At 38.6% G+C, this 27694-nt stretch overlaps 1 protein-coding gene across 1 annotated transcript in view; it reads right to left on the bottom strand.

The window, feature by feature from the left end:
* znf385b (zinc finger protein 385B) overlaps positions 1-27694 on the bottom strand; it is a 50636-nt gene that overhangs the window by 17494 nt on the left and 5448 nt on the right. The window contains exons 2-4 of the mRNA XM_059343163.1: positions 14573-14710; positions 14161-14304; positions 13959-14075 (exon numbers count right to left, since the gene is read on the bottom strand). Of these exons, the coding sequence (XP_059199146.1) occupies positions 13959-14075; positions 14161-14304; positions 14573-14708 (397 nt within the window). The 5' untranslated portion in view covers positions 14709-14710. The remainder of the gene's footprint in view (positions 1-13958; positions 14076-14160; positions 14305-14572; positions 14711-27694) is intronic.

Below are 27694 nucleotides of genomic sequence, written 5' to 3'. Positions count from 1 at the left end.
TTACTTAAAAGACCACCCTTGGTCGGCCATTTTGTTACACCCACCCGTTTTCTTTCACCCACATTTTCACTGTAAATAGTCTTTTAGATTAGTTATTGTGTGTTTGCTTGCTTTACTTTGTTTTAGAATAAATATCTTTTTGGATTAACATGCTTCTTCTTTTAATGTTGCACATGAATGAGTGATTCGCTAAACCTCTGCTATGAAAAGAACTCCAAAATTCCTTCAACCATTACTAAACATTAATAAGGTAATTTGAGTATAATTATATTCATAATTAATAATCAATGTTCCAAATTGATAATTTAACTTTGAGACTGATTTACTATGATTTGCTATCTTTCCTCTTTCTAAGTAAAGAGGTGGTGCCCCGAAAATAACTTTAATTCATTTAAAGTGTTAAATATTAATTTAGTCAATTTCTGATAGCAAAATTGACATACATTAGCTTTTACCTCTAAATATTTTGGTGCCCCTGCTGGAGGCAATTTGTATCTGCAACCAGATACCCCCACACTGTGTTCGTGAATTAAACCTGATTGATTAATTAAATCCAAAAGTTGTTCAGTGGTTTCAACACTGCACGATATGAGAGATCCCCTCTCAACATGATCACATTTTCATTCACAAAGACGACACCAAAACAGAGTCGGAGGCTAAGACAGTGACTCAAGTGTGCTTAGTTTTGTGCAGAAGTGGGATCTGTTTGAGGCATGTCTTTGTTCCCAAACCTAGTTTTATAAAAAAAAAAACTTCAAAAGTAAAAGTACAACATTTCAAACCTAAAACAGTTGTTTAACAAATAAAGAGGTATCAAACTGACTCAGGTTATTGAATAAGCACATCTCCAAGCCAAACTATACTAAAACTAAAGACGTGAACTTTGTCTGAGTAACTAGGTACAATTTCGAGGCACTTCAATTCAGAGGGAAATATTGTACTCCAGGCTGTCCTCGTGAAAAGTTCGTATGATTTCTGTTGAACCTGTTAAAAGCAGCAGTCATGATGTAAGATAGAGCAGTGGTCGTCACATCCCAATAATGTGTTGAAAACAATGCTCGTCACGTGCCACAGGAATCGTGGTGCAAAAGTTTTCATTGGAAATCATGCGAACCCCTTCAGGAGAATACCTTGTGCCTTTTTATTCTACTACATTTAGCTGGCGGATTTAGTTCCTAGTTACTCTGCAGCCTAAGATTTTACAGAAAAAAAATCATCCTGTTTAATAAATGTATTTATGAAATATATTTCATTTAAAAATGCTGCACCTAGACCAACTACAACAGTAAAATTCTTATTACACTTGAATGCATCAGTAATAATAATACAATATAACGGCATGGATGATTTTCAACATTATGAGTACTTCTACTTTTGATACTTTATGTTCATTTGTTGTCAATACTTAAGCGCTTCTCCTTAATATTTTGCAATGCATAACATTAAGTAGTAGGAGTATTCTTCTATACTTCTTTTTTACATAGAAAATTATCACTAAAACAACAAATACAAAATATTGTCAAAGAATTACAAAAAAATGTACAAATCCACTAAAAAACATCAAAGTAATTAAGTCAGACACAAATTTAAAAGACAATCAAATTGGGACAAGAAGATTAAGATTATAAAATGTAACCTGGTCAGAATAAGTTACACCTTAGAAGCTCAGGCAAAATAAAGAATATAATTAATACATAATACAAAGCAATAATACATAATAAGATTTATATTATTTTAGATCTTTCTGCAGTGCATTGCTAAAAATAAAGTCCAATACAAACAACAAATCCGGTGTTCTTTCAACCTAAATTTTCATGCTCAAATCTCTTCCGTCTCTTGAGTTTGGTGATTAAAGGTGTGAAAGGTGAACCGGAGACAAGCTGTGCAGTGGAGTGGTAAAAACGTCACAATATATCATTATCACAGCTTCATCATATCATCGTCCAGCTGAGCATAGAGCAGAGAAACATCTGGTGCTGTTAATCAGACTGTGAAGTGATGTGAACGGCTGCAGTTAAAGTGGAACCGACAGCAGCGAGAGACGTTTCTCACACGGACGGCAGGAAGTGATGAAGCCAGAGGACGAGGAGGAGAAGATGGTGCCAATTATTATTTAAAATCAAAAGGCTCCTACCTGAACCAGACGTGGTTTTTTCTTTATCTCGATCCAGGATTACTTTTCAACTTTTTTTCCTCCCTTTTTCTGTCTGAATGTTTTCTACTGTACGTCTACTGCTGCTGCTCTCCCTCTGTCTGTGCTTCTCCGTTCTCGTCTTTTTACAAATGAAAGAGCAAAAGCCAAGCACACCCACCACCCACTGTGCGTGCGTGTGTGTGTGTGTGTGTGTGTGTGTGTGTGTGTGTGTGTGTGTGTGTGAGTGAGAGAGAGAGAAAGAGTGTGTATCAGGTGACTGGGCTGAGAGTGGCATGTGTCATCGCTATCTGAACCCCCAAACCCTGAGCGTCAGGTGCGCGCATGTGTGTGTGTTGCTTCTTTTTAATCCCCTGCTGCCATTTCCTTTACAGAGAAGAAACTCTATCCCTGGGGACGAGAGAGTGATAGAGAAGAGAGGGAGGGGAAGGGGGGGGGGAGATAACCACTGAGAGAGAGAGAAGAGGGTCAAGTCATCTGGTTTCCAATCAATTGTAAAGCTAATTTAAAGCAAGCTTTTGAAATACCTCTGAAAAGAAATGTGGATTAGCAGCATTTCTTTTTTTATTTTAGCAAATAAACGAGGCTAAGCAAATCTCAGCAGTAGGCTGCACATTACAATGTTATAATGTTACAACTTTATTTAGAAAATGCTTTTATCCAAAGCGACGTACATCTGAGAGTTCATACGACACGAGCAAAGATCGAGTCGGTAAAGTTTGATTCCAATAGGATGTAGGTTGCAATAGGCAGTAAACAAAGACAATGTACATAGAAGTATTTTTTCCACCTTAATTTCCCATCATCCATGTGCATTAGGTGTGAATGTGTGCACGAAAGAGCTGGGTTTTTAGTATCTTCTTAATTGAGAGGGACTTAGTAGAGCGAATGGAGTTCCACCAGAATTATTCAATTTATTCAATAATATTTTATTTATTTTTTTCTCTCCAATTGTCACACTATTATGTCTTGATTTGTAAAGATCAACAGATTTTTTTTTTATGATCTGATAATGGGTGTTGTCACCCCTAGGTTTCCAAAGAGTCAAAATGAAGCTTAAATGAATCAATGAAGCTCTGGTCTCCCATTAATCAAAAAAAGGGGAAAAGAGGTGGAGTAAGGGTGATTATATATTATTATATATAATTATATATATATATACATATATATATATATATATATATATATTATATAATTATACCTGACTTTAATCCTTAATATAAAATATACATGTATATATATATTATAAATGTAAAAAATAAAAAAATAAAAAAAATGTGTATAAATTCACCCCATGGACCAGGCTGTAAACATGTTAATTTTTGCTGTAAAGTTGGGCATTTTAATATCAACTCTTTTGCAGCCAGCTTCAAAAGGCCAGTTGAGAAACTGCAGCTTTTGGCACTTCCAGATTTTCAGCCCAGAGGCTTCTGCTTGGCTACATCGTAAAGAAGAGAGAGAGAGAAAGTTGCAGTTGTTGTTGGTTCACACCGTCTCCAGTTACACAGAGCGGAGTATGTGTGTGTGAGAGAGACACATACACACGTACAAAATCAGCTGGTTCACAGTTAATACAGCACACGTTTAAATCCGTAACAAAGTGTGATATCAGATGTTTCAGTTGTTCACTGTAACTAACTCCAGCCAACACTGACAGACCTGCAGTGAAGTCATCAGTGTGCTTTAAATTAAGTGCTGATGAAACAGCGTCTGAAGCTCACCTTTCCAACATCTCCCATTTCTCCAAAGCCCAATCTTATATCTTTAAATGTTGACGTACATTTGAGAAGCTGGAACTTTCTTAAAAACTGACTCAAAAGGACAATGATCAAAAAAGCTGCAGATTGACTTTCTGAACACTTCTCAGTTATTTACTTAACAGCTGCAGCTCTAATGTTTTTTGCATCTTACTGTGCTATGTTTGCATGTAACTCCTCCTAAAACTACAAAATGTAAATTTTATATTTCTGTTTGTGCTTGGGTTAAACAAACAGTATAAAATCTGCTAATTAGTGAGCTTTCGAAGTGCTTTAAAGATCCCTCATTGGCTTCTGAAAGCAGCTAAAAGTCCCTGCACATGGAGATGAATCCTGGAAGAACGCTGGGTATTAATGCACCAGTGATCCTACTGGGAGGAGAACCCGTCTCACTACCTTCATCTGCATCTTAAACGTTCCTTATCCACGGAGAGCGAGGAGTGGGAGAGCGACGTAGACTTACATCGCGGTTCTGCTGACGGCAGCATTAGACATCACACTGCATTATTATTATGCAGAGAAACACACACATTAGCATAACAAGCCTCTATGTGTGTGTGTTTAAGTAGGTCACGTTCAGATCCTTCATCCAACACACACACACACACACACACACACACACACACACACACACACACATCAGACCAGTCAGGAATATGAGAGCAGACAGGAGAGCTCCAGTCTGAGAGTCAGTAGCAGAAAAAGCATAATCATCTGATTAGAACCAACATTTTATAATAAAGTGTCGGACAGAATAAACAATCAACTGATGATTTAGCTGCTCTTTGACTTCCAGTAAAGTAGTGGCGATGAAAAATGTAAATCCTAGAAATCTGGCCACGAAATGATGAAATGTCTCTCACTCAGTAACTCTCTGTATGGCAAGAAAAATTATATAAGCTCTTAAAATGGAAAAACATCTACTAAAGGTTGTAAAATGTAAAACAGCATTTATCACAGGATAGTACAAGCACTACAAGACAAAGTACTTTTATTCTGAAATGAAGAAGAGGAATTTTAATTTTTGGCAGTGATAGAAACTTAAGCATCTGTATGTTAAATGACTTAGATCTAATGTGATAAATGTGCAAAGAAAACTCATAAATTTGCAATGAATTATGGGTAAATTTAAACTTTTCTCAGACTGATTAACATTATTTCACCACACTTGGAAAAATAATTTGGCACTCTGTTCAGTCAAGCAGATAAGGTTTACTTTATGGAGAAATTCATCGAAGATTGCTCTTATAATCGTCCATTAGCTATTCTCTGAGAATCTCTTGAGAATCTGTGTGTGTGTGTGTGTGAGAAAGAGACACACGCACACACACATTGTGCTGTGATGAGCAGCAGTGTGTGGGTAATCACAGCAGTCACGCTATCTATAATGAGAGGAATGTCAGACAGACAGGAAGTAGACACTGAGTCCTCGGACCAATCGCCGCCTTTATTCTGTCCTAATCAAATATACAATTTTTTCCCCCCAGGAATCTTCTATCAGTTCTCAGTGTGACAATTTCCATAATGTTCATTTGCTAAAGAGTTTCCTGGAAAATGTCAGATTTCCATACTGAGCACACATAAGAAGATTATCATTTCAGAGTCGTGCTCAAATAAAACTAGAGAAGCTGCAGTGTGTTGAGAGAAGACAGCTGACGTATTTTCATTAACGTCAAAGTGAATTTGGAAGCAAAATGTTGAAATGTTGCATTAAAGAAAATGTGAAATAGGGACGTTTCCATCAACTAGTTTAGAGCGAATAAACAAAACTGCATAAACATACTTTGGTCAGAAGATGGCAGTGTAATGTCTAATGTTCTAATATGTCAATAAACAGGAAAAGAAGAAGATTGAGCAAGAGAAAAAGACAAACAAAAAGAGGTTAGTCATGGGACTCAATTTTGGCCCATTATAGAAAGAGTGATGTCTTCAGGAATTAGATTCGATTGGGCAACTTCTAATTGTTCTTTCATGACAGAGCAGACAGCTGATCAATCATGTGAGTTAGATGATTCTACCTCAAGCGTACGTAAAAACTTGAAACTTGAATTATGGTGTTTCTCTCAAACTTTTCTTATGTGAATCTTCAAAATGTGCAGAGAAATTGTTGATGAAAATGTGACGACTGACTGATAGAAACTGATTTGGTGGTTAGGGTTAACAACTCATGGATGGATTGCCATTAAAATGAATTCAGACCATCATACTCCCCTCAAGATGAAATTTAATAACATTTGTAATCCCTTAACCTTTCATTTAGAGTTGCCAGAAAGTTAAATACTAAAAAACTAAATGACATTCATCAGCCTCAGCTGCACTTTGTGTTCACTGTTTATTAGCATATGTTAGCCTGCTTACAAGCTAAAATAAGATGGCGAATATGGAAAAAAAATTGTTAAGAATTGAGTTCACATGAATCACATTTACATTTATCGGAAGATTAAAATGATCAGAAACAAATTAACCAGAATTGAGTGTTTATCTAATCTGATTAAACATTTGTACGATATGTTTAATCAGATAATATATATTATATTTAATAGAATGTTTCCTAATTCTGCTGGATTATCAGTAGGTATTATACTAAACGATTGGATGTCCAAATTATTTAGAACATTTAAAATAAAATAAAAAATCATAACCATCATACAATACTAAAGTTATCTCGACTACTACTGCAAACATCTAGTCTTGTAACATCTTATATAGTTTACATCAGCTTCCATCATGTCTTCTCTTCAACTTTTACACTTCAGCCAAGAGAAAACACAGTTTAGAGATATTTTAGCTCCAAATAATAACAGATACCGTAAATGTGCTGATTGATTGATCATATTAACTGTAAAAGCACAACAACAAAGTAAAAAATAGCCCCAAGAAAATTAGATATGTTGTTGTGATGTGGAAATAACCATTATAATAATATGTATAATCAACCTGTGATTTAAAACACAACAACAATAATAACCATTTTTAGACTCAACACATGTGAGCAGAGAGACTAGAACCCCAGTTTAAGGTTCAGTCCGTGTCCTGACCTGCGGGTCAGGTAATCACTACAACACCCTCCAACAATAAAAACACATAATGGACACAGAACAAAAAGAAAGATGAAGAAGACGATGCAACCATTGAAGACCAAAGCGGCTAAATGTGGAGCTCAAACATAAATAGATAGAAGGATTTCCTACCTCGACTCAGGAAACTACTCCACATCATGGACAGGGAGACAGCTGTCTCACCACCTCCTCCTCCTCCTCCTCCTCCCTCTTCCTTCTGTCATCTGCTCCCCTCGATAACGAAAAGCAACGGCGAGAAAGCCCAAAACAAACGGCAAAGACTCTCCACCTGACTGTCTGTCTGTGTGAGCACAGAGGGACACGTGTGGACGGAGCAGGACGGCCGACACTCAGCGAGGAAGAGACACAGTGTTCAGTGTGTTTGAATCACTGAGGTGACGATATTCAGGGTGAGCGGTGATGACAGCCACTCTGTCTCAATGGAAATCCCTCTTTCACTGTCTCTCTATCTCTGTGTTGCTCACGCAGTCTTAGTCAGTTCATGGCATCGGGATTCAAAGAAGAGGAGGAGAGCAGGGGAGGATAGCAAGCCATGAGTGATTTCATTTTCAAGAACTAAATACAGGCTGACTATACAAGATTGAAAGAAAATAGATGAAACCAAATAAATTACCAACAATTTATTTAACAAAATAATAATTTGTAAAGAAGGGGGAAAACAACTAAAGTTAAAAAAAATTAAAAATTAAAAAGCAAGCAAGCAAGTTAACGATTGAAAAGCAAGAAAAACAAAACACAAAGAAAAGGGGACAAAGCAGGACATCCTCCATCAGTCCTCTGTAGATTTACCAGTCCAACCAGTTGTTATCTAGTCCACTGCAATGAAAACCCAGTCCTTCACCATCTTTTCATGTTTCATACAGTACCATGACTAGTCCTAGTTCTAACAGTACCAGTTTTTACTTAATCTTGATGAATCCTACAAGTCCTCAATCTCTTCCAAACTCTGATCAGTCCCCAATCCCTAGTACAGATTCATTTCCAAGTTCAACTAATCTACTAAACTTGAATAGCCCTAGCAGCCTTCGACTAACTTAACTAGAACTAGACGTTTTCTACATCACCTTAGTTTTCAAGTAGACCTTGACTATTCCCATCAAGTCATTTATTAGACCTTGACTTGTCCTACAAGTTGTTTACTAGATTGTATAGAATGACCAGTTTTATGTTACATTTTGACTAGTCCAACCAGCACTTCACTAGTTCTATTAGTCTTCACTAGTTCTTCACTAGTCCTACTGGTCCTACCAGACCTGTACGAGTTCCACCAATCCAACCACTTTTCAATCCAACCTTCACTAGTCCTACCAGCCTATACTTATTCCACTAGTCCTACCACTTTTCTACATAACCTTGACAAGTCTTATCAGTTCCCAATCCCTAGTCCCTTTACAAGTTCCATGAGTATCATCAGTCTTTATCTAGACCTTGACCAGTCTCTTAAATGTTTTTACTAAATGTTATTTACTACTTGACTCGTCCTACCAGCACTCGGCTAGTTCCACTCGTCCCATCAGTTTTCTGCTACACTTTAATTAATCCTTTCACTACTCATACCATTTTTCCACTAGACCTTGACTATTCTTATCAGCCCTCTACTTCTACCACAAGTCCTACCAGGTAATTACTATACTGTGACTAGTTCTACCAGATTTGTATTTCATATTGACTTGTCATGCCAATTTAAAATCCACAGTACAAATCAACCTACCATGTATTTAATAGACCCTGACTTGTCCTACAAGTTTTCTCGTAAACTTTGACTAGTCCAACCAGTCCTCAGTCCTCAGCATCAATCCCTTTACTAGTTCCACTGATATTGTCGGTTTCTACGAGACCTTGACCTGTCGTGTCGTCAATTAGTTCTTCTAGTTCTACCAGTTTATGTAGTAGTTATTTCTGCCTTCTACTAATTCTACTTAACCTTGACTAGTCCTACTTGTCTTCAATCGCTGGTTCCAACCCATTTAATAGCTCCACTGCTGGACCTTGACTAGTCTTTCGAATGCATTTACTAGGCCTTGAACTTAAATGAGTGATATGTCCTCTACTAGTTCTGCTAGCCCTACCTCTTTTTTCCTCAACGTTATGGAAACATATTGTATTACAAGTTGTCAACTGTTGGTTACAGATGCAGGTCATGTCAGCACAGCAGCATAGGTTCAAATCTGGTCATACACTCCCATGCAGCCCCCACCTTCCTCCTCCTGAGCCTATTGTCACTGCTGCACTGCACTATGAGCATGCGAATCTGTCAGCAGGGTCTATTCATACACAGCTGAATACATCAATGCAAAACCACACATCAACACCTGCTCAGCCGCTCCATCTCTCTCATACACAACAAAAACAATATGTGTCTATTAATAACTTCTATTTCTCATTATGTACGGGGTATCAGCAGGACAACACGCTGACCTTTATTAGCTCAGGAGCGCAAATTAGAGCCACATGAAAAGCAAAGAGAGGAGAAAAGGTGAACTGATTTTAATATTTCTACTGTGTTAAACAAACCAACTAGGAACACTGAGGGTCTCATTAAGACAAAACTCCAACATTTTCCCTGTGAAAAACTGCAGTATCCTTCCCAGTATTCTTCACAGGTCATATTCTTATTCATATTTACCACAGTACAATGCATGAGACATTCAGAGCACATTAGTGTTGTTGTACTCAGTGCACAACAACGGCTCTGCCAACACTGAGTACTGGAAACTAAGAGAGGAGATGAGCTCTAATATTGTAAATGTTATTAGTCTCATGTGAGTTAATCACTTAATTTGGACTGATGTGGATCATGGGAACTCACTTCTTTCATTAGCGACTGAGTGTGTGTTTGTGTGTGTGTTTGTGTGTGTGTGTGTGTGTGTGTGTGTGTGTGTGTGTATGAGTGTTAATGCTGCCTCCTAGTGGCCACTGGGCAGAAAAATGAATTGTTTCTTTTACCTCCTTAGACTGAAACCCCCCCCCCCCATAATTTTCCTTTTAATACTTATGGTTGAGCTGTTGTATTTTTACAGTGTACTTTTAAAATGAATCACTTCATTTAAATTTAAATGGCTGTGTGTTTTTACTTTGTATATTATGCAACATATGTGTGTAACAGTGGAGCAGCAGCGGTTGCAGTTGCAGTTGCAGGGGCGTGCACATAAAAAAACACAAAAAAAGTATTTTAAAAAATATTGCAAAAAAGGTTGATGCCAGCATTGTCTGTCCTGACATTTTTAAAATGTAAACATCAGAGTTAACACAGAGGAAGAGATAGAGAAGACAGGCGCCAGCTACAATCATGACCACATGGACAAGCGTGAATCTCTACATCCATCTGTACACCAAGCAGGCATGGAGAAGTTAAAACAACAGCTGTGTGGAGGAGTTTAACACCAGCTGCGTGGAGGAGTTAAACGCCGGCTCTGTGGAGAAATTCAACCTAGTTACGTGAATCTTCTCTGCTGAACATCCTGCTGCCCAGTGTACAGGCATTGGATGATGGAGGGCCCCAGCCCACATCAGTTTCAAAGGGTGATGACTGCAACTATTGTGTTTTTTGTTTTGCAGAGACTTATCTGGAATCTTGAATGCCTGTGTTTCCATTTCTGTGTGCAGTTCTGACAGAGCAGAGGAGTCCAACAAGGAAAAAGAGGAGGCATCCTGATGGTGAACATGAACTGCAGAAAATGAAGGAATTGATGGTACTGCACTTCAGTGGAAATATACCCTGTGCTATTTCATGTGATTAATAAAACGGGTTGATCGGCTTAACTGTATTTTGCTGTGTCTCAATCCCTGTCACTGATATTGTTGGTTTTTATCCAACGTTACTGTCACACATTCACAACAGATTCCAGTAAATACTTCAAATGTCTCTTCTTGTCTGCAACCCTTACTGAAAGTGTGAACAGCTTTCTGCATAATGTCGCTGTGCACCTACACACAGTGTGGGCAGCAGAGCTCCACTACATTTAGGAGGGAAACATTGGAGTTGTTTCTACCAAATTGTACATTTTACCACATCTATCTGACAACTACTGTACGTATTTACCACTTTAAATTCTAAGACTGTACCCCCTAATAAGGAATACATTTATAAATGATGATGCATGAGTTAAAATTAGCACCAACTTTACCAGTTAGGGCATTTAAATGCTGCTTACACATTAATGCATGAGTTATAAGCACAGAAAACACAATCATTTTCAAAACAGCGAGCACTTTTAATTTTGATAAGTAAAATACATTACATTTTCATGATAATGCTCACATACTTTTACTGAAGTTGAGTTTTGAATGCAGGGCCTTTGCTGGAGTATTTTTACATTGTTTTATTGATACTTTAATTTAATCAAAATGATTTGACTGCCTTTTCCATCACATCCTGGTAATTTATACATAACCAGATTTTATTACCCCAATTTATACCGGCAATCAATTTAATAATACGTATACCTAACAAAAATATACAATATTTCATTCAAAATAACAGATTCCAGCCGTTTTATAGAAACATGATTGATTGAGGAGTTCACAGATCTTGTTGACTCTCCTCCTCTTTGTATACGTGATGTCATTTGACCTGACTGCTGATAGGCTGCTCAGCTAGCCAGGTCACTGTCACACACACACACACACACACACACACACACTCAGTGTAGTCTGGCCTAGAGGAGCTGAGTTCAGGCCAAAGAGCTTTTCATGGTTGAGCGAGCATCACGTAATGGACAGAGAGAGAGGGAAAGAGAGGGGGGGGGGGGCACGTAACCATTCAGGCTGAGTGATGTGTGGTGTGTGGAGTGGTGTGTGTGTGTGTGTGTGTGTGTGTGTATCCAGTAGAGAGAGATTTAATCTTTAATCAGTGTTATTGTAGCCTGTACACTGATATGGACACATAGTATGTAATTACAGCTGCTGCTCTTACACACACACACACACACACAGACACACATGTATATGAATGTGTGTGTGTGTGTGTGTGTGTGTGTGTGTGTGTGTGAAATATTGTCATTCGGTTTCCTGTCTCTCCTGATATCATCCTCCTATACTGTAGTTAGGTGTCTGTATGTTTATTTGCTTCTGTTTTGTCTCTTGTTTTTGTTGATTTTGGAAGGTCAGCGCCACACTGGAGATATGGAAGTTTTGTATTGTAACTTTTTAAAGAGAATAAATAAAGATGTCATTACTGCATAGTTTTGTGGAAGCAGATATTCAGAGTCTGACACCACATGTATATCGTAATAATAAGAATCGATGCAAGCAAAGTCTTTGAGGAATGTCATGTGCAGTTTCGCAGCATTGCTCGTATGTCCCAGTTTAATGACCCGCTGCTGTCTGCTCCACTTTAACTCCTTTTGCATGTCACAGCACATTCTCCCTCTGTTGACCATCAGTTTGACTTTAAAAAGTGGGTCTGAATCACTGAAGACACTCTGAAACTGTTTCAGTCACAGCTGATTACAGGACCGAAGAGGGTCAAAGCAAAGTGAAAAGCTTCAGCTGTAATTTCAGCAGCAGAGGGCGCTGGAACTACTTCAGTAAAGCTGCTGCAATGATTAAACCATGAGAGTGTTTAAACATTCAATATCAGAGCTAATACAATAAGGCATACACTTGCATCTTGTATCATTAATAGCCAGTAGTCAGAAGATAAATTATATTTATGTCAAAGGGATAGTTTGGATTTTTTAAAAGTGTGGTTGCATTTTGTATTTATCAATAGTCAGAGTCAGAGTAGATGGCAGTCTGCACGCCTCCAGTTTGGAGAAGCAAGCAGGAGTACCGGCACAGAAGCTAAACAATGTACCACTGTGGATGGGGGCAGCAGCAAATCATATTTGGCCACTAAAAAAATATTAATATGAGTTTAAGTGCAGTGCATATTTAGAATATTTTTCTGCTTTGCCCTTGTCATCAGACAGCACTGTTTAAGTTTACGTGTAGTGAACTGAAGCTGTTCTATGTTCACGTCAATGCCATCAGACTCCATTGACAAAAGCAGTAATTTTACCTCACAGAAAACGGAAATTGCTGGTCTACCGCTGCTTGGATCGGTTAGCTTTTCTTATTGTGTGACTTTGGTGATTCTGAGCTAACCGTTAAAAACACCTAATTCACGACAAATTCACACATGTGTATAAGTCTGGAACCTCTCAGTTCATTTTTGATTTCCAAGGAGTGTTGACAAAAATACCTCAGAATGGACCTACAACCAATCAGAGCAATGTAACGTCTCATTTAGACTATTTTCAAGCAGGAAAAACATGGCAGCCTGGTCATGATCTTTTTCGAATTGCAGGTTAACAGTACAACAAAATGTGTTTTTGAAAAAAGAGAAGAGAGAAAAATATAACATCTCTAAAAGCACTACAAGCCCAGGGTGTAACGGTAACATGCAAATAGTGAAGGGGAAAAAATTTCATCTGAACTAGGTGGCCAGTGGCAGGTTTATATGCACAGGTTATATCCTGTGAGTCAGACATGTCCAGTCAGGTCATCAACATGACTGACAGGTGTTTGGGCGGAGCTAACAATATCCATACAACGGTAGGATGAAACTGCAATGATGATCTGAGTTAATGCAGGGTCAGTATATTCTTTCAGGGATCAATCTGACACACACACACACACACACACACACACACACACACACACACACACAAACACACACACACGCACACATGCACACACACTCAGTCTGACTTCTCCCAGATGGCAGCAGCTGTTGATGGTGGACGAGTAAAAGTCACTCTCACTCAGCAGATGTATATTCAGACTTTACTGTCCCGTTTAGCACTCAATGCCCCTCTGGTAATGTCCGTTACAAATTGCACATATTCCTGTGATGTTGTTCGAACATTTACTCTCATGCAGGTAATTGACATGTATGTCAGTGTCGAATCGCAGCTTCTAATGTTTGATGAATGAGTAGGTGCAGTACAGCAGGAGTAGTAGAAGCAGTAGTAGCACTGGTCCTACCTGCAGTCGTGCTGGATGGAGCGCTGAGGCCTGTACTGAGGCCTGTAGTTGGCGTGAGTCCTGCAGGCTGGGAGCTGAGCCCTGTGGCTTGGGGAAGAGACCTAGACTGAGCCCCTGCTGGAATAAAAGACATTAAGAACCATTAGAATACACTAGGAGTTGTGTCCATGCATAAAAAATATAGCTTCAGGTGGTAGTATACCTGCTGCCTGCTGTCCTGTCTCTCTAGTCTGGAGTTGTCTCACTCTCCGGAGATGGGACCTGCCATTGTAGTGCAGCTGGGCCTGAGCAGCAGAGGCCAACTGCAGGTTACAGACCTCACATAGTGAGTATGCCCCGCTCTGACCTGGGAGAAAACAACAAGGATGAGTCAAAATGTAGGAGAAAACCAAAAGGATGAGTCAAAGTGTAGGAGAAAACCTCAAGGATGAGTCAGACTATTGAAGAAAAATACAACAGACTGTAGAAGAAAACTATAAGGATGGGTCAAACTAGAGGAGAAAACTACAAAGATGAGTCAGGCTGTTGAGGAAAATTACAACAGATTGTAAGAGAAAACTACAAGGATGTGTAAAACTAGCGGAGGAGCATTGGTGCTGGAACATTTAACTCACCTGTGGACGGAGTCTGCTGGACAGGGAGGCTGATGGTTGTGGGTGTTGGGGGGTCCATCAGCTCTTGACACATCCCTCCGAGTGCAAAGATCTGCCCCCTCTCCAGGAGCTGAGAGGGGCTCAGGGGAGTCTTCATCCCTGAGCAAGAGGAAGAAAATGACATAAATTATTATCACTGATGTTCCTAATATGTATTTATAGCTGATATAAACAAGAGGAAAAACTTAATACATGGTTTTTAACACCGTGCAATATGTCTCAACAACCATAATTTATCTTATGAAGACATGCTTTCTAATATTACAACTGTTTTTTCCTATATCGTCATTTATTACCAGTTTACACACCAGCCTGAAGTTATGGATAACCACACGGAGGAGTTATAGTTGTTGACAAATACACTGATAAAGGCTTTAAAACCATTTATCTAACCTTTATTATTATTTATACCATGCTTATAAATGCTGAAGAGGGCCAATTAGAGTAATGTACTACCCAATATTGTCAAAAGTGGCATGAGGTCCAAGAGAACTAAATACCCATTCACACCAGCATTTAAAGCAGCCACATTTTGCATGTAAACCAGTTACTTTCAATGCCGTTGCTGCCATTAGTAGATTATCACAAATATAATATAACCCTGCACAAAATTTTTGTCAAGCAAAGAAATTTGGACCATTGACGAGCTGTCTTGGCAGTGCTGACTTTGAAGAGTGCAAAAAAGAGCACTCTATCATAGCTTTCTGTCGCACCTCACTTCACTTTTATTCAACCTCCTCTGTAGTAAAAACTGCCCCGCAAAATAGTCATGGTTGTATTCATGGTTATAAAATTTCTTTTAAATGTGTGAAATTATTAACAATGTGGTAAATAGCAAGCTTAAGGGGAAGGGAGCTTTTTTCTCCTTTCTTTTATGAAAAAACTGAAGGGCAATCCACAGAACAAAATGCTAGCGGGGGAGTAAACTGCCCAGTACAAAGGAAAAAACAAAAAGAAGCTCAGAGACCTAATTGTGGCTGACTATTGCCAGCATGTTGCCAGAACACTGGTGTGTTAGCAGTTACCTTGCCAGCTGAATTTAACTGTGCCACTTTGTGTTGTGACCAGACCTGGAGAGGAATGATCTACCAGAGTCAGCGGCTAAAAACAGCTCATCCAAAGCTCAAAATTTCCCCCCCCCAAAAACATATCTGGTGATAGAAGAGATCCATAGAAACACCAAAAACCTCTCCAGATGTAAAATATCTGTAATCCAACACAGCAGCAATGCACACAGGCACAGTGTGCAAATGTAAAAGCAATGCTGAACAAATTACTAAAAAGGGGACACTCACTAAGGGACAGACAGGTGGACAGACAGACGGACAGGAGTGAGGCCTGAATGACACCGGATGCAAAGTGTGAAGCATCAAACGCTCACAGGGAGAGTGATGAAGTAATGAGTAAGAGGAGAGAGGAAGGGTGACATATGTGTGTGTCCAGCATGTGTGTGTGTGTGTGTGTAGGTCAGTCCATGACTGGGTCCATCTGTCGTTCTGCCAGCTCTGCCAAGTCACATGACTGCTGACAGGACAAACACACCCACTCAGTTTTATATTCAGTTATCTTTATTGCCACGACCTACATACATTACTACCGTATTTAAATTCTCTTCGGGGATTTGGATCAGATTTGGATCAACTCATTAAGGCTGTAATGGCACGCCATTGGCGAACAGCACGGCAGTAATGTTACCTAATGATCTTTTATTTTTCTATAGGGTGGTATAGCAGCTGCTGGTGTCCATAAGGTCTGCGCTGAGAGGAAATCAAGCTCTCCAGTACAGACATCAACACACAAGCTGGACCAGCCATGCACACTGGCCAAGATTTAAACCCTCTGGGGCAAATGTATGTTTTTGATCTATATGAATGAAATTGACTTGAACTGACTTGACATTTAGCCGATCAGAAAGCCACTACTGTATATCCTTAGCCATGGGTCGACCCTTAGGATCTACTGAGAAGACTGTGTTCTAAATATGCCAGAAAGCTACAATTCATCTACAATGAGTTGTCAAGTGAGACTTAGTTATTTCATGTTCCATTGTTTTTCCTTCGACCTTGTTACTTGTAGGACAACTTGAATTGTCATTAAACTGTCGTGGTTGAATCACTAGTATAAAAGATGAACAACAAGAGAAGGTGCAGACCTACAGCAAGCAAAGACGAAGTCATATCTCGCAATGTAGAAAAATATTTATATAATCCCCATTGTGATTTGGATCTGCTCCTTCTTCCTTGGTCCATGCTACATCCTTTCACCAAGTTTTATGAAAATTGGGCCAGTAGTTTCTCTGTAATCTTGCTGACAAACACACAAAACAAACTAGAAGGGGATTGAGAGAGCGCAGACCTCGGCCACAGCATGCTTTATCTCACAATGTTCAAAATTCTGATTTGGTGGTGTAAATGTGAATTATCCATTCAGGAACTACATTTTTACCTCATGAATGCAGCACCATGTTAACAAAAGTGAAAAAGAATCACTGTGTCTGCCACACAATTTGGATCTGCTACAAAATGTAACTGGTTCTTCATTGACCCGTGCTATCAAGTGTTTTACCAAGTTTAAGGAAAAGCCAGGCCAGTAGTTTTTTCAGTAATCCTGCTGACAAACAGACAACACCGCCTTAGTAGAGATAATAAAAAGATCTGGTTCTTTGATTTAAAAAAAAAAAGTGAAAGCCTGTGTACATAAAAACGTAACGTGAGGTAACTTCCTCTCCCCCCAGGAGAAATTCTGCTACATGCAATGTTAACTACTAGAGATTTCAGTTTCTGGAGATTTCTTTGTTATAAAATGAGATGGGAATGAGAGAAAAAGACACAGGTTTTGGACACTACTTGTATGAATTTCACCCACTGGTTTGTGGACTTCCATCTTAAAATGCAGTTTGGCATTTTGGCCGTCGCCATCTTGGATTAGTGAAACCAGCACATGTGCAGAACGGACACGGCAGTCAAGAAGATGCTATAACGCATTCATAATTTAAAAACAGCCGACTCCTTTTAGTACAACTGAATGCTAAAAAGTAATTATTAGATGACCAAAATGTTACAATTCATTTTCATGAACTAAAAACACACTTAAAGGGTCACAGTGTACTCTGGTAGCGACCTAATCACAAGTAACCTTGCCCTCAAGCAAACCATGCTTTATCCTCTATTTTACTTAAACTGGGACCATAATTTATAAAAATTAGCATTATGCTTAATCGAACAAGACTTGAGAGTGTAAACTTATTGAGAAAATGTTTACTCAAGTGAAAAGTTGGATCATTTTCTCATAGACTTTCTATACAAGCGGTTTGCAGCCAGTGGAGTCGCCCCCTGCTGGCGATTAGAAATAATGCAGGCGTTGGCTTCACTTTTCAGGAGGTTGCTGCTTGGAAGAACTTGGACATTTTTGCTCATGGATACTGTAGTATTTAGAGTTATTCCAGATAAGAAAATAAGCAAAAAATGTGATTTTTCAGGTAGGAAGGTAAAACATTTGTAGCGAATGTTAGCGAGCCTATAGACTGCTTTCACACTTCCCGTCTCTCACTCTTTCTGTCTTTCTCTTCCAGCTGGTTGTTAGTAGTCAACTTTATGTTCTGCAGACAGCTGGTTAATCTGCCACTGTGATGAATTAGCTACAAAATGCACACACACACACACATGCACAGAGCCAGCTGATGCTGACATCAGCTTTAGCGAGGGAAGGATTAAATATATCTGCTCCATTGAGCTGGGAATTACACATAACACACATACACACACTCAGGTAAATGCATACCCCCCCCCCCCCCCCACCCCCCCCACACACACACACACATAAAAGTAAGATGCAGAAAAAGAAACAGCAAGTCGGTGAACTGAACATTCAGCATTAAAATGAAATGAAATATGTGTATTTACCTTTTGTGTGTGTGTGTGTGTGTGTGTGTGTGTGTGTGTGTGTGAGAGAGAGAGAGAGAGAGTCTAATCCAGGCTGACCAGGCAGTCAGTAATCAGAGAGGCCAGCTGTGGGTTATAATCCCACACACACACACATAGACACACACACACTCGCTCTTTCAAGAGGAAGCAGAAATATTTCTCCGGAGTCAGTGCTTCACAAAAACCTGGACTTCTTCTTTCTTCATTTTCAGACTTCAAAGAGGCTCAATAGACTGTAAAGAAACGCTTCACTGAGTTTCAGACTCATCTCCATGTTTTTAATATCTACCTTTAAGTAGAGAAATAAACTAATATGATACATTCAGTGGACAAGAAACAGCACTGTGCTGCAGTGAAAGTGGATCTTTCTGAAGCTTTTCATAAATTGAGAGCTGCATTTAATTTCAACTACGCTGTCTTGTTTTGAACTGGTTTCATACATACTTGTCTGATAAAACATGTGATGTGCACTCAAACCAACCTCTCATGGGATAAATAAGGGTTCTTTGCTGGTTCCTTTACTATTTACACTTTATATAACCATTATAACCACTCCAGCCAATTAAAAATATACATTTTTATGCAGATGACACTGTCTTGTATGCATGTGGGTCTTCTTCTACTGAAGTCAAGCTGTTTCACGTGTTTCAGTGTGTTTAGAGAAGAGTGGAATCATTCTTTACACAACAATTAATCATGTTTTTTGCTACAGAGCCACACAAATCTTTTTTTCATGTATGTTAATAGTGCTATATTTTTATTTACCTAACTCCATTTTCTAATGTACTATGTATATTTTTTTCTTTCAATATAATTGTGCAATACTGTTGGATAAACCTGTCACTTACTTCTGCAAACAATCCCAAATTTCATGTTTTTAATTCAATGTTTCTATTTCACCCAATTTGTCTTACATCTTCGTCTTTCTTTTTATTTTACAGGGTTTCTTATCTGCTTATAACTTAAACTGTATACTACGAATAAAATTGAAACTTCAAAACATCTTAATGTTAACGCTACTAGACATGTAAACAAGCAATGGCACACCTGCTGGTGGATGCAAAGAATATACAGAAAAAACAAAATGTAATAGTATTTTCGTAACAGAGTTGTCATTTTTTTTACCTAAAATGTGAGGGAAAATAGTCTCATTAACAGAGGAGATCTCTTTTACTTGCAGAAAAATCCCAAAATTAAATTCACCAACTAGCCACTCATAATGACACCACTGATAATGACATGCTACCATGAATACTTTCTGACTGCTGTCGGGTGAATAACTTTTATGTCCAAAAATGTGTGTCAGCTTTACAGGAACTGACGGGACATGTGCAGTGTGTGTTATTGTTCAGTGGGGTATGAAAGCTTTTATAAGCCACTGTTCAGGTCTGAGGAAGAGTTGTGTTACCCTTCAACTTATCTGACGATACGGGACGGGAACTCACAAGACATGGAGATCTTTTAACTTTTTTTGTTTTTGTTAATGCAAGGCAACATACTGATATGTTCAAAAGCATTAACTAATAGAATGGTTTGCCATCAGACATTGCATATTTAACAAGGTAAACTGTTTTTAAAGAGTTTAAAGAAATGCTGTATGTGAAATAACACCAGCTCCTCTCAAACAGGACATGTTTTGCTACATAATACCTGGCTTTATGGTCATTAAAGAGGAGCTTTTGTTTCTCAGTCACTGTATGAATGTTTTAAGTGGTACAACTTTTATTTTCAAGCTGAGTCAGTACATTTTGCCATCATTATTATTATCATCATTTTTTTTTGTTTTTTGTTGTTGTTGATTTATTGTTTTTGTTTTGTTTTTGGCGGTTGCATGTATTCTGTCTGTTTGGTTTTATTATCCTTTGCCTTGGATTTTTGATAACACATATGTTTTACATCATTGTGTAATGTTTACTTGTATGGACCTGAGGAAGAGTAGCTGCTACCTTGGTAAATAAATAAATAAATAATGTCAGCCAGCGGACAAACAAGGGGCTCATCTGATTGGTCAAAAGCTCTGGTATAAAAAGATAAAGAGAAGAAGATATTGAAGAAGGCACTAATGTATGTCCCTGTTCCCTGAAAGACACACACACACACACACACACACACACACACACACACACACAGTAACCTGAGGGTACGACAGGACAAAGAAACTAATGGAGATGTGAAAAGACAGAGAGAGACGTCTTAGAGTGGCTGTCTCTCACCCTGAGGCCAGTAGCTGGTAATGACAGTGGTCAAAGACACACACACGCACACACACACACACACACACACACACTGAGTAAACAGAGCAGTGGCCGGCAGCAGCAGAGATGCTGAAACAAACTACAAGATACAGTTTGATGTTTGTATGTTCGTCCCTGCAGGAATCTGAGATCCAACAATCAGAAGAAAACTGGTGAAAAATCACAAGCAGCTTGAAACATTTCAGGAATAAAAAAGCCACATTTTACAAATAATTTCCATTTTTTTCTCACACAGTAATTCCTCTGACAAATCCAGGTCAAATAAAACCAAACCAAGAAACACTGATCAAGCTCTGAAGACATCGTCCCCCCCGGCTAAGTTTGACCTCCAACAGACTTCCACGAGTTCAAACCTCTGCAAACCATTTACAACCTCAAACTGGAGCAGCTCTGACCTGAAACCACAAACTAAACACTGGATTTATGAAGCTTGTTGGGAGGAGGGAATTAGCTGACAGGCTGAATAATTCAGGGCACAAAAAAAACTTTAACACAAGTTTTATTTTTCCTGGCTTGCTCTTCACAAGTCACATTTTTCTTTAGAAAACAAAACCGCTTTAAGGTTGTTCTAACCTCAATTTACAATAAGTCCCATTATTAGCTGGGTCTACTGCAGAAGTACACATTATGATACAAGCTGGACCAAACAATATTTGTGACATGAGGATGGTCTGTATTTATGGTCGCACTGCAACAACACACAATTATACTAGAAGGGCACTGAGAGAGACGCAGACCTCCTCCCCGTCTCACAGGGTTAGGACCCGCAGGAGGTCGTAACCTGAAGACGCTCTGAGGACACTTCCTCAGGGTGCTCTCCATTCTTCTAATGATGCTGCCTACCTCCAGACAGCGACACAGAAAAACACAGATGTATCGAGGATGTTATAAAGACAGGAACCACAGGGTCGGATCCTATATGAGTACGTTTTTTTACAGACGTTGACACGCCTTCGAACTGTTCTGTTCACTGATTTGTTCACTGAACAGATGAGACATGAAAAGGAGCAGCCATTAACTGTAATACTATTGATGTGATTGCAGCGTTGCATTACTGTAGTTCAGACAAACTATTTGAGGAACAACAACAACAGTGACTCTCAGATTTATTGTGTTAATTCATAAAATAGTAATAAATACATGTGTTTAATATACAGTCTATGGTTTAATCTGAATTAGGGCTGGGTGATATGGCCAAAATGTTCTAGTCCAGTATAGTTCATTTCGGACATTGATAACAATATATTGCATGTTTTCCAGTACATCAATAAATAATAAGACTGTTTGAAAGGACCACAAAAAGCCTATTTTTGCTCACTCCTGCTTGAAATAAATACTTGACGAATGAAAAGTATTTTTCTCATTTAATTAAGAACTTTAGTGCAAAATTAGGCTAACAGTTTCAAGTGACGTTATAGAGAATAAAGAAATATATATACAGAGTATATGCTTGTTTTTATCAATTTGGACTTCATAATTGCCTCTCTCTCTCTCTCTCTATATATATATATATATATATATATATATATATGATCATGATCATAAATCATCATAAATCATCATATTGATTTATTGCCCAGGTCCGATCTTTATCATGAATAAATCTTAAAAACACTCGCACTTAGTAAATTTTCTTCTCCTTTTATTATTTCCAGCGCAAAGTTCAACTTTGAAAAGGGAAAAATGAATAATAATAATAATAATAAATAGATAGATAGATAAATAAATCAATCAATCAATATGTGTGAATAAATAAATAAACACTTTGTAATACTTAGATCTTATTCAGTCTCCTCAGAAGTAAGCTCAAGGTGGTGAGAGACGAGGAAAAAATACACGGATGAGGGAATCGTGGCGTCACGTTGGCTAAATGGAAAAGCACCGAGGCAGACAGGTGGAACGAAAGGTCTGCAGACGGTCCAGCTTTCTGTCCGTCTGTTTTCTGGTCGTCAAGGAAGCTGTGTGGTAACACTACAACTGATGATGTCACTGTGGTCAGTCCACTGGGAAACTATGAGACACACACACACACACACACACACACACACACAGAGCCAGATGAAAGGTGACCTGCAGTCTCTCTGTCCACATCCTCACTTTTCTGTCCAGGTGGTTTCAAAAAGGACTCAGTTCAACATCTAAAAAAGTAAAAATAAAAATAAATAAAGGAGTCTTTTTTTTCTTCCTCTTCATCAAACAGTAAGCTGGTTCTTCAGACCTTCTGTCCATCCTGAAATCATTTTATGATAGCCATTTTTTCCGAAACAACCAGTTTTACTTAGGTAAAAGTACTATAACCACACTGTGAAATTACTCCATTACAAGTAAAAGTCCTGCATTCAAAATTCACTTGAGTTAAAGTACAAAAGTATTAACATCAAAAAATGTACTTAAAGTATGAAAAGTAAAAGTACTTGTTATGCAAGTGACCTTGAGTGAAAGAAAGGCGCCTATTAATTAAAAAAAATATTATGCAGAATGGCCCCATTCAGATTGTTTTTTTTATTCCAAATATATTATTAGATTATTTGTATTGATGCATTTATGTAAGCAGCATTTAACTATCAAGGTAGGGCTCATTTGAACTACTTTATATACTGTTATGTGGTTTAATAAATAAAATTGTCATATCAATTTCAATTCATCATGTTTTTCATGTTAAATCAGACCTGAAAAGGAACTTAAGCTGTATGTTAATGTAAATGTGATTTACGTGACGAAATTCAGATCACACACAGAAAGTGATGCAGAGTGTGTGTGCGTGGCTCTAATCCTCTCATGTATACAGCTGACATCATGTATGGTTCATATACCACAGCAGGGATTACACCCCCACCCCCCCCTCCCCCCCACCCAAACACACACACACACACACACACACACACACAGCAGGTTATTCTGTCAGAGCAACCTTCATTTCATTTCAGGACACAGTGACTTCTGTTCCCTCTTTAAATAGCTGCTCCGCTCCATCAGGACCTGACACTTACCGTTCAAGGAGAAACTCTAAAAGGTGCAGACCTGAGGGGCCCCGATCTAATGAACCTGCTGCTCCTGTGACTCATTAACACATTTAGCATTTATCAGCATTAATAAAGACATCAATCACAGCAGAAACAGCAGCACCACCACCATTGTAGATTAGTTTCTCTAAAACCTCTCTCCATTGTTTTTGCATCCGTGAAAAGCCTTAAGAGAGTTGTTTGTCCACTCAGAGCCACCGCACATGCAAACTTCATCACTGAATATGTAAATAAATAATATAAAGTATTAAATACATTTACAAGCGAATTTAACACGTCGAAGACTCAAGCTGCTCCAGCAAAAGTAGAATAACAGAGTGGGGAAAAGAGCTGTGGCATCATCTCAAGCAGCCATGACAGAGCACTGATCATGTGTACATTAAACATTATTTTCTTTGTATAAAGTGAAGCAATAACTAAACTTGCAGGTTCATTGTCTATCAAATTGAACTTCTGACATACTGAACTAGACCTTGAAACGATCAGGAAGAGCAGCTTCTTTATATGCAGGGGAAACTCTTTTCAATGTATGTGAATTCTCTTCATAACAAATAGAAAAATGAAATCCACAAACACGGTTTCTTCATGTTTCCAGTCTCAATGCAAAGCTAAGCTAATTGGCTGCTGACTGTAGCATTATATTCAGCTTCTCGTTGCAGTTAAAGTGAAAGTTTCAGTTTCTGGCCTAGACCAGGAACCTTCAGGGTCACAGAGATAAACCAGATGTTCCCCTATTACAGACAATCAGGGATTAGCACACACACACAGACACACACACACACACACACACACACGTATACACACCACTGCATGTCTGCTACCCAGCAGGCTGTGCAGGATTTGGTGGGACATGATTGGTTGAGCCAGAAGGGGATTGTGGGATTGGGATTATAATCCACAGATAAGTGTGCATGTGAGTGTGTGCATGTGTGTGTAAGTGTGCGAGTGTGCGTGTGTGTGTGTGTGTTGTAGCTCAGTTAGTATAATCTGTGGTCTAATAATAGAGATTACCACTCGTACTCTTCTGAACATCTACTGACAGTCGTCTGACTTCGCCCCCCTCCTGTGTCTCAGAAAAACACTGAACTCCTGTGACCTCCCTGTGACTCAGTCTTTGTGTGTGTGTGTGTGTGTGTGTGTGTGTGTGTGTGTGTGTGTGACTGAGGTGAGCATCAGTCCGCAGAACACACTTTCTCTCTCTCAACACTTTAAAGTTCATTGTTGAGCGTTACATGTCCGGTATATGTAACAGAATCATCTAAGAATCAGAGGCTGAGCTCCTCTCGGCTTCTTCATTCACTGAGTGGAAGAGGCTCGGGTTTCATCACTGGACTGAAATTACACACTTAACACACCTGATGTAACACGCCTCCTCAAAAATGTAACTACACATCAGGGCTGTGGTGGCAACAGAGGGACAACACAAGGACTGTGATTGGTCAGATTCTGTCTTTAAAGTTAAGAAAACATGAATCAAAAAGGGCTCCTACATCATCTCCTTCTCAGTCTCACATATCTAGCAAAGCCATTTACACTGCAAACTCTCTTCTAACTGTCAAGTTTCTATCCAAACGTAGCATACAACCACATCTGAACAAAACTAAAGTTAATGTGCTTTTCCATTAACTGTTGTTGTGCAAATATTAGCAGCTGAGTGCATTGAGAAAAGCAGCTAATTCTCCAGTCAGGTTGCAGAAAAAGAGTGCAAACCTCAAACAATGGTGTTTAAAAAAACATGATGAGAATATAATAATTACATTAAGTTTCATGTGTTAATTTCAGGGAAAGCCTGCACACAGATGTGATGGTTTTCGGCTGTAATGTGGAGCATTGTGAGCCCATTTCATTCCACTCTGTACTGTTCCTCCTGCAGTATTTAAAGGGCAGGTTCATTATTTATTGTATTGTTTACTGGAGGTTTTTATAACATTCTGCAGTCTTCCTGCAGCTTCCCAGTACTGTTCTTTATCTAAATGTAGCAGCTGAATAAGAGAGTGAAATGTGTGCAAGGGGGCCGCAACAATACAGATTTTAAAATCAATATCAGTTCAGGATTGCTATATTAGGAATATTTTCATCATTTCATCTTGCTGTCAGACAGTCCTGTACAACGGGGAACTCAATCAGTTATTTAGAGGTTTGAAACATGACATGAAAGGTGTGAATGTTTTGTCTAAAGTCTTCCAAACAATCAAACTCTGAAGTTCTGAGTTCTACAAACTGTACTTCAGTTCTACAAACACGCTGTAGACGTTGAACACTTGAAGCTGCTGCCGGAAAACATTAACCCCGGCCAGAAAGACGAGAAGACGTCTATGACATCACTTCCTTCTCAGCATGCTGACTCATCAAACATTCAACAGCTGCTCCACTCAACTAATGGAAGAAGAAACAGGAGACACACATACACAGAAACACACACCTTGGTGGGCAGTTGGCTCAAGTTGGTACGTTTGTTTCAAAGACTGAAGTTTAAAACTGGAGGATGAAGTTGTGTGTACGTTTCTATACGTCGCCATCACATTCAGGACACTGTGACTTAGTGTCTTTGACAGGATTAACTTCACTGTTATTTTCCTGCTGACACACAGAAAAGCAGTCAGAGTAATTTCTACACTAAGCCAGATAAATCAGAAAACAATTCTGTTTTTGGCTTAAGCCGCTGCTGTGAGAAGTCCCTGATAAATGCACTTTTTCCTGCTGGTTGAGTTACATTTTCTGAAACTACAAAGTGTAAAAAAACTGGAAATTGTACATTTTGAATTAAACAGTTTAGATCATTTTAGATCTATGTCCTCTGTAGGAAGAAATGTGAATTTTTAATTCTTTTTAATTGTTTAAATTATTTAATTTATTTTTTTATATTCTTTTTCTTTTCTTTTTCTTTTAGTCTATTTTAGTTAATTGTGTTTTATTATTTTGTATTCATTTTCAATTCATTTATCTGTCATTTTTCTTTCATTTTATCCCTCTTTTAGATTTTATTTTTCTTTGTATTTTTTTTTCATCAGTTTTATGGGTTGTCTTTTTTGTCTAGTCTTACAAAAAAAGCAAAGACTTGTAGTGCACTTACAGTGGCAGAGTGTAATGGTTTAATTTATTGCTTTTAAGCCTATTTGTTTCTAATGGGATGGTTTATTTATATATAACCTGTGACTTGAATTAACTTGTCCAAGACAAAATTACTCGGGACTTGGTCCAAATAAGTTGAGTCATATGTCTGGTGTCTTGTAAACTGGTTTGGGCTGGGCTATATTATTTACGCATGACACGATAATTAAAAAAAATCTAACCATTCGAAGCCTTATGAGCTTTGATCAGTGTTTTGCAAGTGATAGAACAGTTATCTAAGCTTTATGCTCATTAGGATACCTGGCTGCTAACTGTACTAACATATAAAAAAGGGCTATCAAATCTCTAATATAACTCTACAAAAACTCTTGCTTTAACCAGCTGAGAGTAAAAACACAGTCTGTCCCACATGTTGGCTGTGACAAAAAGAGGACACGGGTAAAGATATTCAGCCGTTATTTTACGAAAACAACCTGAAAACATGATTATTCATGTAGCTAATTTTCAGATTCAGAAGGATTATCGTGGACATGGTGACGCGGTCCGGCTGTCCGTCTGTCTCGGAGGTTAAACTCCTGATGACTTCCTGCAGCCTCCCAACTGATGTCACAGTGTGTAAGTGTGTGTATGTGTGTCAGTGTGACCTTCACAACCTCAGTGTGTGTGACTGTGTGTGTGTAATACCTCAGAGACACAAGTCGCGAGGAAACACTTCATCACTGCCGTCCTATTTACACACACTTTCTCTTTCTCTCTCTCCCTTTTCTCTCTCTCTCACACTCAACTTTTACTTTATACACACTTTCTTCA

Source organism: Centropristis striata, chromosome 10 (genome assembly GCF_030273125.1).
Source record: "Centropristis striata isolate RG_2023a ecotype Rhode Island chromosome 10, C.striata_1.0, whole genome shotgun sequence".
NCBI classification, from domain to species: Eukaryota; Metazoa; Chordata; class Actinopteri; order Perciformes; family Serranidae; genus Centropristis; species Centropristis striata.
This window is presented reverse-complemented; position numbering and strand designations above follow the sequence as displayed.